Here is a 17,413-nt window from a genome sequence, read left to right as displayed (position 1 = left end):
TCACAGTGAGAGAAAATCAGTTTCATTTTGGAAAAACATACAAAGGTTATTCAATACTAGGTAGGGAAACACCATCTATTAAAAAAGGCATGCCTGGTTTACACAAAATTTTAAAGAGTACATGTTTAATTTTTTAAGTCTCCTAACCAATACAAGTGTATATTCTATCTCCATAAAGAGGTGACTTCAACATTTCCTTTCATTTACCAAGTTTTACCAGTGGATATGAGAGACACTTGAAAGTTACATATTTCTTAAAATCTTATTTGTCTGAGTCACAGAACTACAGAGATAGCAAAGAAACTACATCTTATGTATCATCTTCAGCAAATTATGCCACCCTTAGAAAACCCCTCTCACTACTAATACATGCATGTAAGAGTTTATTTCAACTATAATTATTTCAATTAGCACTATTAGAATTAGAACAAGCAGCTTCACTCTTAAATATTGGGGGATGGTGCAACAGAAAACAACTCCAAATAAGGAGTCTAAAAAGGTATAATTGCTAAGGCTGTAAAACATTCCAATGGAATATTTTTGTGACAAAGTTCTTTTTCCAAACATTAAATCTTTTTTCCCATGACTTGGTTACACAGAAAAGCATGTGAAAGTTAAACAGGTGGAAATTTAGAATTCATTTAATGCATATTTTTTCTTTATGCTTCCAAGAATTGAAATGACATAAAAATACAATCCCAGGTTTGCCAAACACTGTACTGTATGTTAATTGTTACTGTTCAGAGGAAAAGGCTATCTGGATAGAATGGTGGCCCAAACACAGGAAGGAACAAAACCTAAGTTTATGTTTTGGCCTCTCTTATAATTCCGTCTTTACCACCTAACAACATCCAAACATAAATACACCTTTTCTCACTATATAAAAGCAAACTTTAGTTGGAAACAAATGTTAATACTTCTCATGTACGCAGATTGTATAAAACATTGTCACTAAGGTTGAAAATGAACCTCAAAATAATTGTTTCAAAACCACAGTTCAATATAGAAATTTTAGCACTTAATACGATTTTCGTTTGGCTACCTGAGTATCAGTAACCTACCCATACTGACAGGTCTGTAATACCCAAACTTTCATTATCTCAAATGTGTAGTGTATATGCATACATACCACACACAGACCACCTTCCCACTTTTCACAGGGCTCTACATTAACATTTGCTCTAATGTGGTGAGGCTTGAAAAATATTAAGTCACAAGCATTTCCAGGTAACCTTTCAACCTACTATAATGTTCAATGCATAACTTTGGAATTAAGTATGCATATTTCAGTGTCCAGGAGCATTTCCAATAATGAAACTTATACTTGAGGTTAAATTTAATACTTTGAAGAGCAAATAACCAGTAAGACTTTCCTAAAAGTGAAAAGTAGAAAATTAACTGAAACATTTCATGCCTCCAAATCAAGAACGTCAAATTTTGTCAATATACTAAAACTGCAATATAGCGATACCAGCTTTACCGAGGCTGTTAATTATATGACACAAAGTAAGTTACATATTAAATACTTCTTGTTTAATTAACACCACAGTCAAACATGAATATTAATATAGAGCCTTCTCTGCCAAAAGAGTATAAAAATCCTACGTTTAATTAAATTTAGGGGCCTTCACCAAACTTGCTGCAAGTTTGGGGACATAAATATCCAACAGCCATCAAGCTGTGAAAGCCCCTATAAGGAATAAAATAAATCCCACTTGCCTCAGACTGAACAGGGCAACACTGAGACTCAGCCTCAGCCTGTCCTATGGCAGGGCTATAGGAAGAAGAAAATTTTAATTTTAGAAAAACATTACCCAATTAATTTAAAAGACATGCATTAAAAAAAATCCCAATGATCAAGCAAGCAAAGGAAAAAAAGTAGCTCTTAAAAAAAACAAAAAACAAAAAACTATTGTCCACTGTAATTCTACTCTGAGACCATTAATTATTTTTGTTGGGATCTCCCCCCAAATACCTGTTTGATTAAGCTGAGTTTAAGTTCAATATGTAACTTGATCAGTAGAAAAGATTCACGCTAATAGTATCTTCCCCATTCCTAACAGTAAATGTGTGAGATATTACTAAAATATTAAGTATTCAAATCAAAAGGTAATTCCAGTAGCCACTCAGAAGTTGTCCTGCTGGTCTTGTTACTGTCATACAATAGTAAATCTATGTAATATAGAAACTAGTGCCAGACAAATGTTTAAGTCATTTTTTTCCCCCAAAGGTGATTAAAGTAGATATAAGGCAGAGCCAAAGCTAGCAGCCCCATTAATCTTGCAACTTCCTAAATTATGGCAATCACAACGCCTGCCTGAAAATATTTAATATCCAAAGTCTTCTATAAGGGCAGATGAAGTTTACTTCGGTCAACTCTGTTACTTAAGGGAGCATGTATCAAAGAAAGAGTTAATTATTTCAACATAATTTCTTCTACTCACGATTGATTAACCACACTATGGACCCCAGAAGCAATTAGGTAAAAGGTATTTTCTAGAAGCTTAATTATGCTCTGATGCATGCACACATTATATCTTGAATATATCACATGAGCGCCACCTGAGCCATACGCCTACAGGACATAAGAGCTGGTGTACTTGTTTTTAAAGTGCCACACTTAACAGTTTGAACGGACTTTTAATGAGTATTCTACCACTTACTTAAAAGTGGTAATATTTTCTCCCATCAGGCTTCAAAATGCAATAAATGTGGACATAAAATATCAGCCCTCTTTGTATTAAATGCAAATAAAGCTTTACATAATTTTTGAAACACCATGCCACATTTACCTCAAAGATTTTCAACATGTTTTTCTTTGGCAGTGTAAATATGCTGCCAAATTCTAAAACTATTTCAGTAGGCAGGTGTTTGGGGGGGGGGGGGGCGGGCAGGCAGGGAGTGGCTACTGGGCTTGGGGGGCTTGGCTGCCAGGAAGAGGATAAAATGCATTTTTGCTGATACCTAGATGTTGCCCTTTCTAACTACAGAATTTTCTGAACCTCAATGGTGTCATAGCACAGGAGCTATAAAACCACTAGAGCAAAATATCAGATTTTAAATAGCACTCAACTTTCTAATACTTGCAATGTTTAGTTTAAATAAATGATTTTACTTGTCACTTAACATACACAGACCCATTTATGATGACTAAAACATTTTCCAGCATTTTCCTACAAGATTTTTTTTAAAAGAAAACTTCAGATTTCATGTCTTGTATCTACACCTTGGCATAATGGTTAAAAAGAAATGTTACCATTTTCTTAGAAGTCTTAACTTTATATTAAGGAACAACTAAACATAAAGGTCCTTGTAATTAATAATTATACTTTGTAGAGGTCATTTGATACTTAAATAAGAATTTATCCTGCACAAGATTAAAAAAATGGATGCCAAAAAAGGCTCAACAGGAGCTCTTATTATGGACTCGCAACACAAAATTCTAAATAACAGCAGTCACCTCTACAGAAAGGCTTTCCATCGGAAAACAGTAACATTCAAATTTCCAAGGATGAAAAAGTTAGTAAAGTCATTTAGGCCTAATAACAAAAGGCAGCCCACTAGTCAAAATATAATCTTCTAAGATTGTAATAAAAATGTTCAAATCTCCACCTGTTTACCATCCTAACAGTGGCACATTTAGATTCTCGACATTACACTCAGAATATATACCTATCCATTAACAGCATAAAAAGCTATTACTGCTTGCACCTAAGCTTCTAGAAGTTTGCACCTGAAAAGCTTCTGAGGTCCACGAAATACTGCAGTATCAAGAACAGTCAGAAGGAAATGAATGGTCTGGCACTAGGCTCTCAATGTCATCAGCAGGAAGGAGAAAATAGTAAGGATTACATTTTTAGTATCTATGACATCTAACAAGTATTGACACCAAGGGATAAAAAGGTGATACAATATAAAGATTTCGTGTCTGTTATGTAATGATTCATATGTATCTAAGTTTTTCTGTTAACGAAAGCACTAATATACAATTCTATATATTCTGTCCAATTTAAAACATGCAGCTAAGGAACAACCTATAGTTCAAAGACAGAATTCCAATGATATATCAACACTGCATTGGTGACTATGAATTTTATTATGTGGACACCTAATGTGGCATGCATCTGTACAAACCTTTCAGGCAGTGGTCCACAGCTGGGTTATGAATAAAAAGGCATAAATTTTTGTCTCATTTTATTACAATGAAGTTTAACAGTACAGAAAAGTCACATGACCTTGATGGGCCAGATTTCATAAACCCTGCAACATGAGGAACTCTAAATACATTAAATATTGTTACACATTCAGACTTCCAATGTACAGGTACTTGGAAACAGTTACAGCCCTCACCAAGCTAGGTTGGGGACATGAAGTCCAACAGCATCTGAAATGCTGTGAAGGCATAACTTTACAATAGCAATGTAAGCTTACAGAACTTGCCTTTATTAAGGTGGTATGTTCATGTAATTCCAGCGCCTTCACAATATAACGAACCAAATTTACTATACTTCACTTCTAAAAACCTAGATGAAACATGAAAAAGAAGCCATACAGTATAAATTGCAACTTCAGGAAAAGTTCCTGTTTTATTATTCCAAATAATTTTTCCCATGTAAAATAAATGTCCAATAGTTCCTGGTATGTGGGAAGATAATGTTTGTTAAAGTCACAATGAAGCCTTATTGACGGAAGCTTGGCTATATAAACAGCACAAGATGAGAAAAGGTTTAATCTCCAAACCTATTAGATTGGATGAAGTGAGATCAGTAACGGCCACCTTGCGACATTACAGGAGGTCTCATTCCCATTGGAGGTCGAGGAGGCCCACCTTGGTAAGGGGGCACCATTGGCGGTCCCTGCCCATATGGAGGCATGGCGCCAGGAAGGTAACCTGGCATGCCTTGATGATGACCACCATACTGACCTAAAAAACACATTTAAAACACAAAAAATAGATTGAGTTGGCCCGTGCATTGTACTTTTAAATGCAATATATTTTGCAGATAAATTTATTCTATGTGTATACTCAAAAAATCCACTAAAAACAATAAAAACGCAAAAAGAGGAATACCATGAGGTGGCATTGGGGGTCTCATTCCTTGTTGCTGTGGGATGCCCGGCTGTGGTGGCATCATACCTCCAATTGGTCCAACTGGTGGATTACCAATGGGAGCCTGTCCCGGACGAGGAAGGTTACGTTGATATTTGGGTAACTGTGCCCTTCTCTCTTCCTAGGAATAAAAATAAGCAAGATGTTAAACAACTAAATGCAGAGACTTATTAAGCATAAAGGCAAGCATCTAAAATGTTATTTATAGAATATTTTAAGTGTATCCTTACTTCCCAACCATTACTTTTGTCCCCCAAACCAGTTCAACTACTTAAAATCTCAATGCCTTGTCCTGACTAGTGTGGCTCAGTAGGTTGAGCTTCATCCCACAAACCAAAAGGAAGCCTGTTCTATTCCCTGACATGGCACATGCCTGGGTTGTAGGCCAGGTCCCCGGTTCGGGGCATGTGAGAGGCAACCAACTGATGTTTCTCTCCCTCTGTCTCCTTCCCTTCTCCTTCTCTAAAAATAAATAAATAAAATCTTTAAAAACGTATCATAATACCTTAAGAAAACCTCATCTACTTTTATAGTTAAAACACAGATAACTTTAGAATTTATAAATTGTTTCAGCAAGAAGGCATCTAGAAAAGATATATGGCTTAAAGAAATATGCAGTTTCTACCGCCCACTTCACTGTTTCTTCAATTTATTTACAAATCTAGGTCTAACTAAAAGGATTTTTAAAAGTAAAAGCCAACTTACTGTCTTTTTAGAAATAGTCTGGTGGGAGGGAATGCATCTCAGATCAAAACATGCACTATTCACTTTATTTTGTGGTTCTTAAAACTCAAAATGGTAGAAACCACTTAATAATTATTAAATCAGATCAGTAAGACTATCATTGTACAAATTAACACTTGTCAAATGGACAAGTTGGTATAATTATATTCAACCAAACTCTGATAGTAAAAAAAACGTGAACAACTTACCAGTGATATATCCTCATCGGGATGGATCAACTTACTGGTTGCACTGGTTGTTGTAAGAGTAGCAGGCTTACTTGTTATTGAAGCCGCTGGTTTAGCTGCAGTGCTATTTGTTGTACTAGTGGTTGAAGCTGTAGACTGTGTATAAGCAGGAAATGTAGGCTTCGGGGGTTCTGTAGTTGTTGCAGGAGTACTATTTAAGGGCTTGAAATCTGTACCAACAGGTCCTTGGACAGCTGCCTGAGCCTGTAAGACACAATCTTTCATCAACAAAGCCCCAAACTGAGTATATTAACTACCAATTTAAAACTAAGACATGAACATTCAATAAAGAACCCTAAATAAAATTTAAAAAACCTAACATGATAAATACTCCACAAAATCAATACAACATGTAAGAATATCAAAAGGTGCTGAGTCATACCCAGAACACAACACAGAACAAGAAAGACTGCATATTTAACTTCTCATGTCATCTACCTCCTCACCAAGTTCTTTAATTTACAAAGCTTTGTATTTATTCCAGATTGATGAATATAGTATTATATAATGGAATAGCAAATGTTCTATTTTTACTAGTCTAAATTAGTTGTTTAATTAATCTACCAAGCAGCTCAAAAACAAAAACAAACAAACAAAAAGTTAGAAATTACAGAATACAAATGTTTGGATAAATTTCAGTTACTAGGCATAGCATAATTAATATTAATGGTGACACATTAAAAATGTCTTTCAGAGATGTTATTTATATAAGTAATAAAATACCCTCCCAATAAACAATGGCTGGTTGATTGTCACGGTCAAAAGGGTTTAGAAGGATCTTTCAAGTATAAAATCACCAGTAATTAATGGTTTACACTTTGTGTAATACCAAACATCTGAAACAGGTAAACTAGGACAACTTTAGAACCAAATGCAAAATACTGATTTTCCTTACATTATCTGTGATGCATTAAACAGCTTGAATCAAAATAGCTTAATCATGCATCAGGCTAATCATTGGCTACTATAAGGCATTTACTGCTCACATGCTTTTAACCCTTTAGAACCATGTAAGTTTGGGGTACATTTTTTTTCAGTTCAATTTTTCAAATACCATTGATTTATATATTATTGTTAACTTAAAAAAAATTAAATAGTGTATTTTTTGGGAAAAGTTTTAGTTTTAAAGTAGGGTCCAAAGGGTTAAGTTATAAAGCCATTTTAACAACTTTAAACTGCAACTTCCTGCGTACTTGTGCTGTGCTAGGAAACAGAGCTTTAGAAGATGCAGACAGACTTTCTGAATTGGATGAAGCTGTACTTGAGCTTGTTACAGGTGTCCCCATCTGTAGCATAAAAGAAACGAAACAATGAAAAGTCTCCAAACAAATGGGTGAAAACAAGCCACGTGGTAGACTTTTTTTTGGTATAGATTGCATATTTGTAAATGCAAAGTATAATGCAATCAAATCTGATTCATTTAATAAGACAGGCAGTTAATGCATTTACAATAAACAAAGTGACAATATGAGCCTCAAAAAAATTAATTCTACACCAATAAACCTAGTTAACCAGTTTCTTTTCTAAAACTAATGTTTTGCAAATGTGATATTTCAAAATTGATACCTTCAACTGAGGATAAAGATTAACAACATTTTAATCCAATTCTCTATCAATGACACAACAGATCTTTGCTAAAGCTTAACATTTCTCAATAAACAAAATCCCCACCCACCTGAAAAGCATAAGTTAATGTGCTTAAAGGACACTTAAAATATAATGCCTTTAACTTAGCAACTACAAACAGGAAAAAATAAAATAAAATAAATATCTGAGGGATCATTTTAAACTGAAAAATAAAGAATATACATCCTGATCTTCTAAATTCTGAACAAAACTGGGAAAAAAAAAAGTAACAACCACTATACACATACTATATATAACAGAAGCACCTTTCACTTCTGAGTGCTGGAGACAAAATCAGTAAGAAATAAAGTGTGACTAGGTCAGAAGCAACTAAATGACACTCTTCCAGCAAGTGTGCAGTACTGTAGTTTGTCACTGTTCTAGACTAGAAAAGCCCAACAAATCATCTGTTCAGGTCTTAGGATTTTCATCTTTGGCTTTAATTCCACTCATAGTTAAACAGGTAAAGGAGGACCACTAAACATAACATATTTAAGTCCCCAAAAATTAAACTTTCACTTTTAACGAAAGCTAGAACAACCAGAGTTCAAAGCAATGAAAAAATAACATACTAACTATTTCTGGCTCCAGTCAATCTTTTGTAAGTAGAGAAAATCAATGTATGCAAACACAGAAGAAAATAGGCCACTTATTATGCTTAACAAATTGTACTAAAATTATAAAGAAATAATTGCCCTGTGACAATTTTTAAGGATTTTTGTAAACAACTGCATTTTACCTTTAAATGTACATACACTCCTTCCCAGGAATTTCGACTTACCTGCCCGGCACTAGGGAAAAGAGGCTTAGTAACTGGAGGCTGTGGAGCAGGAACTGTTGCTGTTGGTGCAGGTGGTCTATTAAGAATACCTGGTGCTGAAACAGCCTGTGCTTGAGTCATTGGAGGAATTCCAGGACGTGGAACAGGAGGGGGCATACCTGTGAAGAAATGTTGGGAAGAGGTCCCAGTTGTTGAAGCATTTAGTTCAGAAAAATGTTATTTCCCCAAAACTTTGCTATTGCTATATGCCATATTAAAAATGCTTCCTTACTACAAAGTCACTAATGACAGACTTCTGAACTCAATGAAATCCAAAGAACTTAGGCATTTGCCTCTTGGAACAATCGTGCCTCAAACTTTCTATTCCTTTGTACTGTTCAGAATTTTGGGAAGTGAAAGGTAGCACTAGAGATCCTGTTTGCAGGCAAAGCAGCAATTAAGCTTAACTAACATTAAAGATTCAGCAAACCTTTTGAAACATATAGAGAATTACATCAATTATTAAACAGACAGATATTCCCTGAACTCTAATGCAAATTGCAGTAAAAACCTAAGTCATATACCTGTAAACTTTCCAGAAAACTAAGTTACCCCTTTAAACACTTTAATTTTCCTAAAATGTATCAATAGGGCATTCTTTAAACTTCCTCAATGTAACTGAAAACTTTTACTGCACATTATCAAATGAACACTGGTTATTATTCCGTATCACTTTAAATGTCCAAATTATCTTAGAGCATTCTGTGTGTGGAGCTGTTGACTATAAATTAATGGTTGCACTGACAATGATTACAATTTTGCTGCTGCTTTATTTTTCTGGTTCCTTTTATATCAACTATCACTTGAGTACTTCTAAACCTGCTATTGTCTATAACCCAAACTTGCCAAAATTAAGTATAAAAAAAGCAGGGCAACCAAATGAGAGATCTTAAAGGGCTCCATGGCACACTTACTTGTCTAACTAAATTCCTTTCTCCACATTATAGTCTAAAAAGTCAACATACTTCATTTCTAACACTGCCTTGCAGCTAGAAGGTCAATTACAGCTATTTCTGGCCAATGATATATAAGAGGATAAGGAGCCTTTGGGAAAGTTACTTTGCTCTCTAATAAAAGAAAAAGGAGAGCACATTGCTATTGATGCCCTTTCTTGCCTGACTGACCTTTGTTGCCACTGAGTGACAAGCTTGAAGGAAAAGAACTAAGGTTAACAAAGTAGAAAATACTAAAGGTGTTGAGTTCTTGATATCACCAAGCCACTGAATTTACCACTTCCCTTTTTGCTGAGTGAGATACTCTCTTAATATCTCTATTCTTAATGATAAATGTCTACATTGCCTAATACAGTTTGTTCGAATTCTCTATCACTTGCTAAAAGAGTCTCTTACTACTCATTTAAAATATTCCTAACAAAGTAAATGAGTTTCAGTACACAGGTTCTGTAACTAATTTTGGCTGCTTTGAAGCCTATTTTTACTATATTAAAACAAACAAAAAAATTGTCTAGTATTTCATACCTGGTGGCATTCCAGGCATCAGAGGTGGTATTCCTGGTCCAGGTGGCATCATTCCACCCATTGGCATCATTCTATTAGAAAGCAAATTTCAATAAACAACTAAAGTTAATTAACAGTATAAACCACAGAAAATATTTTGGCTAAATCCCGAAACAATAAGGTAAGACTTGAATTTGACCCCTAATATTGAAATCAAGCTGTAAGAATATACAACACACTACACACTACAACAACTCTATCAAAATAAATCCTCTAAAACCCAGCAAACTCTTGGGTTTATAAGTAAGATTTGGGGGGGGGGGGGGGGGAGACAGGCTATTCAATTTTTGAAACAAAACATTTCAATACATTTAAAGTCATTAGGAGTAATATTATATACTAGTATTTTATTCTCAATATATACAAGAGGCCTCATCTAAAATATGTGCAATTGGAAAGCAATATCACCTTTTGTCTCACTTGGAAAATATCCACACAGAATATAAATAAAGGTGAAGAAATCACTATTTTAAAGTAGTCAGATTTTTCAAAAGGAAAATACTAAATGTACATTGTCAGTTTTCCTTTTTTGGAGGAGCACAGAAAAAACTACCACCAATATTATAGATAATCAAAAGTAAGCTCAGACTGCCTAATTTCTACTTAAGATTAGTTACTTAACACTAAACCATGACTTAAAAACACAACCCATATTTATTCTCCTTCCCCTGAAAGAGCTCATTTTCAAATACCAATGTCCAATGCGCTTAAAAAATTTCAAGTTTGTGAATTCCTGATTTAGACTTCTGTCAAGAAGATTAAACTTCTATGTACTGATTTTATTAGAAAACTTCAATTATCTTCTAAAATAAAGCATGTAATTTGGCAAAAGATTATAAATTTTTCCTTAAATACCAACCCTTTTCACTATGTCCTAGTTTTTAGCAGTTAGGAGAAAATAGCTACATATTTAAAAAATGCTTTATTTATATATGGATTTATTACTATTTCCTCAAGAGATGTTTTATTTCCCTCTTCCAGAGACCTGTGTCAACCAGCTTGCAAGTTGTAGAAGTTTTAGTGAGGAAAGTTAGAAAATTTCTGAAGTCAACTGAATAGATATCATTAAACACACAAGAAAATGACATTATGATTATACCTCCTGAATTACATCATGAATGAGATGCTTACATGTTTTCACCGCAAAATGACTGGGTGTATTTTCTCTGATGATGCAATCTGTGAAAATGTATGACAAAATCAAAATCTAACTGTGATTTTCAAAATACAGTGGGAAAGTGTATTGTTTACCTGTCACATCCAACAACATTTAAGTAAAAGTGATGGGCATAAGCACCTCATATTTTTTTAGCTCTTGATGATTTGATAAATAATAAATTATTTACAGAATTTGCTTCTTGTCACAACTACAAAGTGTCATGGACAGATCTGAATCTCAGAAACTCAAATCTACAACCAACTACTTTAATTATATCAGATGCAATTGAAGCACATGGCTGCCTACATACATCCTAAAACCCAAAAATCTATTCTCTTAACTCTTAAAAAGACAAATGTAGATTCCTTAGAAATTTATTGATGGACCCCTTTATTAAGACAATTTTAATATCTGTAGAGCCCATACCTTTTAGAAGCAAAAAAAATGCTAAAGTCACATTTAATTCATATAATACCCAAGCTGAAAGATCATTACTAGGCACAAGCCCACAAAGCATTTTAAAAGAGTTTTCTTACCCAGGTGGCATGCCTGGCATAACTGGTGGCATCCCTGGCATCAGAGGAGGAACACCTGGCATTAATGGAGGTATGCCTATAAACAATTTCAACAACAACAAATCACACATTAATATTAAAGAGTTAGGAGGAAGAATTTAATACTTTCTACACTGCATCAATAAAGCCCGAAGAATGTTAAATTAAGAAGCACTATATGCTACCTGGAGGCATTCCTGGTGCTCCCGGAACTGGTGGTAGTCCTGGCTGTGCCATTGGGGGGATATAACCTTGTTGGGGTTGCACAGGCTGTGGCTGAAATGAAGTTGAAGCTGCAGAGTCATCATCATCATATTCATCAGAATCATCTTGTTGCTTCTTTTTTTGACTTTCTGCTAAAAAAAAGTGTTAATTAATTTTCCCATCAGGAGAGGAGCCCTAAGCAGCAAGTTTAAAACATTCAACATTTGAAAAAATTATTTCAGTGCAATTAGCTCATGAGATTTTTTTCTTCCAGAAGTACTTCAGTTAATATTGTTCCTTACTTTTCAAATGTGTTTTCAACCTACATTAAGCAACTACCTATTCTATGAAAAGAAAAAACAATTCTCCTAAATCAGTTTTATTTCTAAAAAGTTAAACTATGACAAAGAGGTCTGACCTCTCTGTAATGCTCTGCAAAACAAATTCCTCTCTGTAACGCCTTGACAGGTGTAGCTCAGTTAGTTAGGTGTTATCCCACAAAGCGAAAGCTCACTGGTTTGATTTACAGTCAGGGCAGAGCCTGGGTCAGGGGATGCATCCCCAGTAGGGATGTGTGACAGATCGATGTTTCTATCACACATCAGTGTTTCTCTCCCTCTCTTTCTCCTCCCTTCCCCTCTAAGAATAAAGGGAGGGAGGGAGGAAAGATTCCATAGGTGATTAATAACAGCTCCTATATTCCAAGTCAAATTAAAAGAAAAATTATACAATTAGTGGTTACATAAATCAAAACAAGCTACCTTTATTTTCAAAGGTCTCAATACTTATCAACTCCATTTGGAATTCAGTTATGAATAAAAATACTGAAAATATTTGGAATGATCCAAATGGTATTACATATATACAAATCAATACACAACTTCAAACACAAGACAAAGAAAAACTCAAAATTGGAATTCTGAATAAACCTAACATCTACCATTAAATTTATATTTAAAAGTAGTAATACTCTCACTAGTGAAGCTATAGTTTAAAAAAAAAAAAAAAAAAAAAAAAAAAAGCAGCAGCAGCAAGCCCTGGCTGGTGTAGCTCAGTGGACCAAAGGGTCACCAGTTCAATTCCTAGTCAGGACACATGCCTGGGTTGCACACCAGTCCCCAGTAGGGGGCGCACTAGAGGCAACCACACATTGATGTTTCTCTCCCTCTCTAAAAATAAATAAAATCTTAAAAAAAAAAAGCACACACCTTAATACTTAATACTTACCCTGTGTTTTCTGTTCAAGAAGTCGTCTTCTTTCATCCATGTCTTTTTCTGGAATACCTTCCATACCATATATTTCCAACTCTATGTCTGTTCTCCCAGGTATTGCATTTGGTACAGCATCTATTGTCTCTTTATGTACCTAACATTAAATTAAAAAAAAGAAAACTTCTATCAGGCAAAACTGCCTCATAAATCTTTTTAGAAAGTAATTTCAAATTACTCAGACAACACTTAGTATGATGGTTAAGAGACTGGTTCTATAGCAAGACTATTTAAATTCAATCTCCAGTTTTACTGCTTACTAATCCTGTGAGATTGGGCAAATCATTTGACCTCTCTATACCTCGGTTTACTCCACCCATGTAGCGCCTAACTTCTAGTGTCATTTTTAGGATTAAATATAGTGTATATAAAAAGCACTTGGAAGGATGTCTAACACGTAGTAAGGAATCAATAAACATTACTTCAAATTTACCATATCTTACTTGCTTGAATTATCAGCAATTCAAGCTGATAATTAAAATACTCAAATCGGAGAAATTTCAGGTCTGAATTAAATAAAGCTTATGAAACAGTCTTGCCCTGGCTGCTGTGGCTCAGTGGATTGAGCATGGGCCTGCAAACCAAAAGGTCGCTGGTTCGGTTCCCAGTCGGGGCACATGCCTGGGTTGCGGGCCATGTCCCCAGTAGGGTGTGTGCAGGAGGCAACCGCACATTGAGTTTCTCTCCTTCTCTTTCTCCTTCCCTTCCCCCTCTCTAAAAATAAATAAATAAAACCTTTTTAAAAAGAAATAAAGAGTCCTATTATATTGTGACTTAGAGTAAGCAAATTTTCCAAGAATGGATCTTGAGACAAACCTGTAGTTACAAACTACAAAAGTGACATTTAAAATCAGCATCACTGCCCTGGCCAGTAGAGCTTGGTTGAAGTGCATATGAGAAACAGATCAATGTTTCTCTCTCATATTGATGCTTCTCTCCTTATTTCCTTCCCTTCCCCTCTCTTAAACACACACACACACACAAACACTGGCATTACCAATAACTAATGAGTAACTGTCACTATCTGATTTTATTTGACAGGTCACTAAGGAAAAGAAGTTTTTATTGTAAAACATTGGGAACCAGAACTTTTTTTCAATGTATGGTTTTTGTTAGATCAGAAGTTTCTAACTCTCACCCTGGCTGGGTAGCTCAGTTGGTTAGAGGTCGTCCCAATACACCAAAGTTTCATGTTCGATCCCTGGTCAGAGCACATACAAGAAGGAACCAATGAATGTGTAAATGGAACAACAAATCAGTGTTTGTCTTTGTCTCCCCTTCCCTCTCTCTAGAATCAATAAATTTTTAAAAGATTTTATTTATTTTTAGACAGAGGGGAAGGGTGGGAGAAAGAGAAGAGAAACATCAGTGTGTGGTTTCCTCTTGCATGCCCCCCACTGGGGACCTGGCCTGCAACCCAGGCATGTGCCCTGACTGGGAATTGAACCGGCGACCCTTTGGTTCACAGGCCGTTACTCAATCCCCTGAGCCACACAGCCAGGGTTAAAGTCAATAATTCTTTTAAAATATTTCTAACCCTCAAACACGGAGAACTTTTGCCAATAAGGTAAAATCCCTGTCTCTCTTGGTTTTAACTTAGTCCTCAAGGACATTAAAGCAATGTATTTTGCTTAGCCTACCAGCATCACCTGGAAGCTTTTTAGAAATTCAAATTATCAGGGCCCACCTGAGCCTAACTGAATCACAAACTCTTGGGTGGTGCTAGCAATCTGTGTTTTTATAAACCCTCCAAGTGATTCCAATACATGCTCAAGCTTGAGAACTATCAATTTAAGTTTATGACTTGAGCGTATTTGTCCAAGTAACACTGTTTTTCTATCCTCCTAAGATACTTTCATGTAAGAAAATGAAAGAAAGCTAAGCTTTTTCTTCTTAGAGATGTATCTGAAAGGCTTCTAACAGTGGTATGCAAATCAAATTCAGAAATTGCCTTAAGTTCTGATCAATCTTGAACCATGAATAAAACTATGTAACGAGACTTAATCATCATTTTTAAAGTTTTTTGTAATGTATTACTAGTCTTGACAAACTGCAGATGAAATAACTCATGTACTTTAAATAAAATTACATTCACACACACATTAACTAGTCTTCACTACATTCCTTTCCCAAGTGTTAAGGACAAGAGTAAATATACTAATTAAAAGGTGTTGTAATGAGAAAAAAAGAACATGATTTACTTAGAATCTTGTCTAATATTAGTATGGTCTCAGTCAAAAAGATAGGAGCAAGCATGATGTGAGTCATCTAAATCACTAAGGTCCTAGTCCTATCATCTATGAAATTCAAGGATGTGTCTGATTTAACTGACATGCCCATCTCCCAGGTTGCTGTGAAATCACAGTAAGACTGGATGTAAACAGAAGCACTTAGTCAATAAAAGGTGTTACTAATAGTTTCTTAACTAATCTCCTTCCAACTTTCACTCCATTTGTCTGCTCTTTTCTACAGCACAACTCCTTGAAAGAACATCTCTATTTTCTTTTTCTCCCTCCTCTTCCTTTCTTAAACTAGGCAAAGATCAATTTGTGTATAAGCAAAAACTGAAAAGAACTGCAGTGTCACAGTGTCCAAGGGGCTTGGGCTGAAAAATACTAGCAATCTAGATTTTACCAGAAGCATGAACAGAATTTGAAAAAGTAGTCATAATATAAAACAGCAGCTCCCAGTACCTCCTAGTTTTATCATCTTCAGAAGTTGACTCAACTCAGTATGCTTCTTTCTTGGAAGCCTAATCAAAATTCTCAAGATCTGAAACTTCATCATCACACTCTCTGGTAGTAAGTGGTGCTTTTCCATCCACACTGTTTGGGCAGAGCTCCAGCCAGTCTCTCTTAAGCTAGTCACTGTCTGCACTACACTGGTTTAAGATGTTGGATGCCATTTGTCGGCTTTTTGTCTCAGCATGGCCTGTAATGCTAAAAAGTGTTCACTGTCAGAGATTCCTGAACTTCAAGGCTGTTAAAATAGATCACTCTTCCTTGATTTGTGAACATATTCACCTATTTAATACCCTAACTTCTTGAAGAACTGAAGTCTTTTTACCATCTGCTCTAGCTGTTCTGTGAACCACCTTCTTTCTGCCAGCAGTTCCTTTTCCCAACTTTGCACACCTGTGCCTACAGTTCGGAGTTTCTTTTGGTTCATGATAGTTTCCTTTCATCTTGCTGGGGAGGAAATGGGGCTGCTCAGGACACTAGGGTTGGTGTCAGGGTGGGATGGGGGGTGGGGTCCTGGGCAGGTCAGCTGAGAATGAACTCTTACTCTCTCTTCAAAAGCACCCCAATAAAGCTTTAATCCTCATCATTCTACAAAATCACTCTCAGAAAGTGACCAATAACCTCCTCTTTGATTAATCCGATTTTAGTCCAGTTCTTACTTGACCTACCAGCAGCATTCGACTTGGTGAAATAACTCTGGGTGCTATATATATACTCTTGGTGTTCCTACCCTTTCAATCTCCATGAATGGTTTCTTTTAAACTTCTGACCTCCCAATGATGGGTGCAGCCCAACATGGAGTTCTGGCATACTTACAACTCTTTTCTACCTACATTCTACTCCCTAAGAAGACATGGCTTCAAACAGCCATCCTTACCCTGCCAAACTTCTATGTCCACCTCCAACCCCTCTGAACCAGACTTGCAGATCCAATTCTTATGTGGCATCTCCACCTGGATATTCTACAGACCCTTTCAAAACTGACATACCCACACTCAAAATTAACATAAAAGCAATCTTGGTGTCTTCATCCCTAAGCCTATTCTTCCTGCAGCTTTCATATCATAGTATGATAGCTTCATTTTTCACATTGTTCAAGTCAAAAACCTTCATATCATTCTTAACTCCTCACTTTCTCTCATTCTCCACACCCAATCCACCAATAAATTCTGGCTGTCACCATCATCTTTTGCCTGCAGTACTCGTCTCCTAAGTGGTCTCCCTACAACCCTGCAGCCAGAATGATCCTTTTAAAATGTGTACCAGAGCAAGTTACATTCAAACCTCTCATTTCATTCAGAATTAATGAAAACGGCCTACAAGAGCCTGCAAGCCCTCCAATATAAAACAGCACAGTGCTGCCCTTTCCTTGTCCTTCAATATTGGAGAATGTTCCTCATGTGGGTAAGGGCCTTTCATTTGTGTTCATTTGAAGAGCTCCC

The 17,413-nt window shown here is 35.7% G+C and overlaps 1 protein-coding gene across 12 annotated transcripts in view; it reads right to left on the bottom strand.

Annotated features, from left to right (window-relative positions):
* Nucleotides 1-17,413, bottom strand: part of ZNF207 (zinc finger protein 207) — a 30,735-nt gene that overhangs the window by 10,603 nt on the left and 2,719 nt on the right. For 2 of the 12 annotated variants that reach the window (XR_011650384.1, XR_011650385.1), the window contains exons 3-13: nt 13,189-13,327; nt 11,943-12,113; nt 11,740-11,815; nt 11,176-11,223; nt 10,006-10,076; nt 8,489-8,646; nt 7,275-7,367; nt 6,043-6,285; nt 5,072-5,231; nt 4,741-4,924; nt 1,720-1,774 (exon numbers count right to left, since the gene is read on the bottom strand). Coding sequence is in view for 8 of the 12 variants with exons in the window: in XM_045198878.3 (XP_045054813.1) it covers nt 4,764-4,924; nt 5,072-5,231; nt 6,043-6,285; nt 7,275-7,367; nt 8,489-8,646; nt 10,006-10,076; nt 11,176-11,223; nt 11,740-11,815; nt 11,943-12,113; nt 13,189-13,327 (1,320 nt within the window). In the remaining 4 variants the exon portion in view is untranslated. Of the gene's footprint in view, nt 1-108; nt 1,775-4,073; nt 4,925-5,071; nt 5,232-6,042; nt 6,286-7,274; nt 7,368-8,488; nt 8,647-10,005; nt 10,077-11,175; nt 11,224-11,739; nt 11,816-11,942; nt 12,114-13,188; nt 13,328-17,413 lie in introns of those variants that run through there. The other 10 variants (XR_011650383.1, XR_011650382.1, XM_045198878.3 and 7 more) reach the window with 10 other exon arrangements.

The sequence above is a fragment of the Desmodus rotundus genome, chromosome 9, assembly GCF_022682495.2.
Source record: "Desmodus rotundus isolate HL8 chromosome 9, HLdesRot8A.1, whole genome shotgun sequence".
Lineage (NCBI taxonomy): Eukaryota > Metazoa > Chordata > Mammalia > Chiroptera > Phyllostomidae > Desmodus > Desmodus rotundus.
The sequence above is the reverse complement of the archived record's forward strand: the minus strand, read 5'-3'. Positions and strand labels throughout refer to the sequence as shown.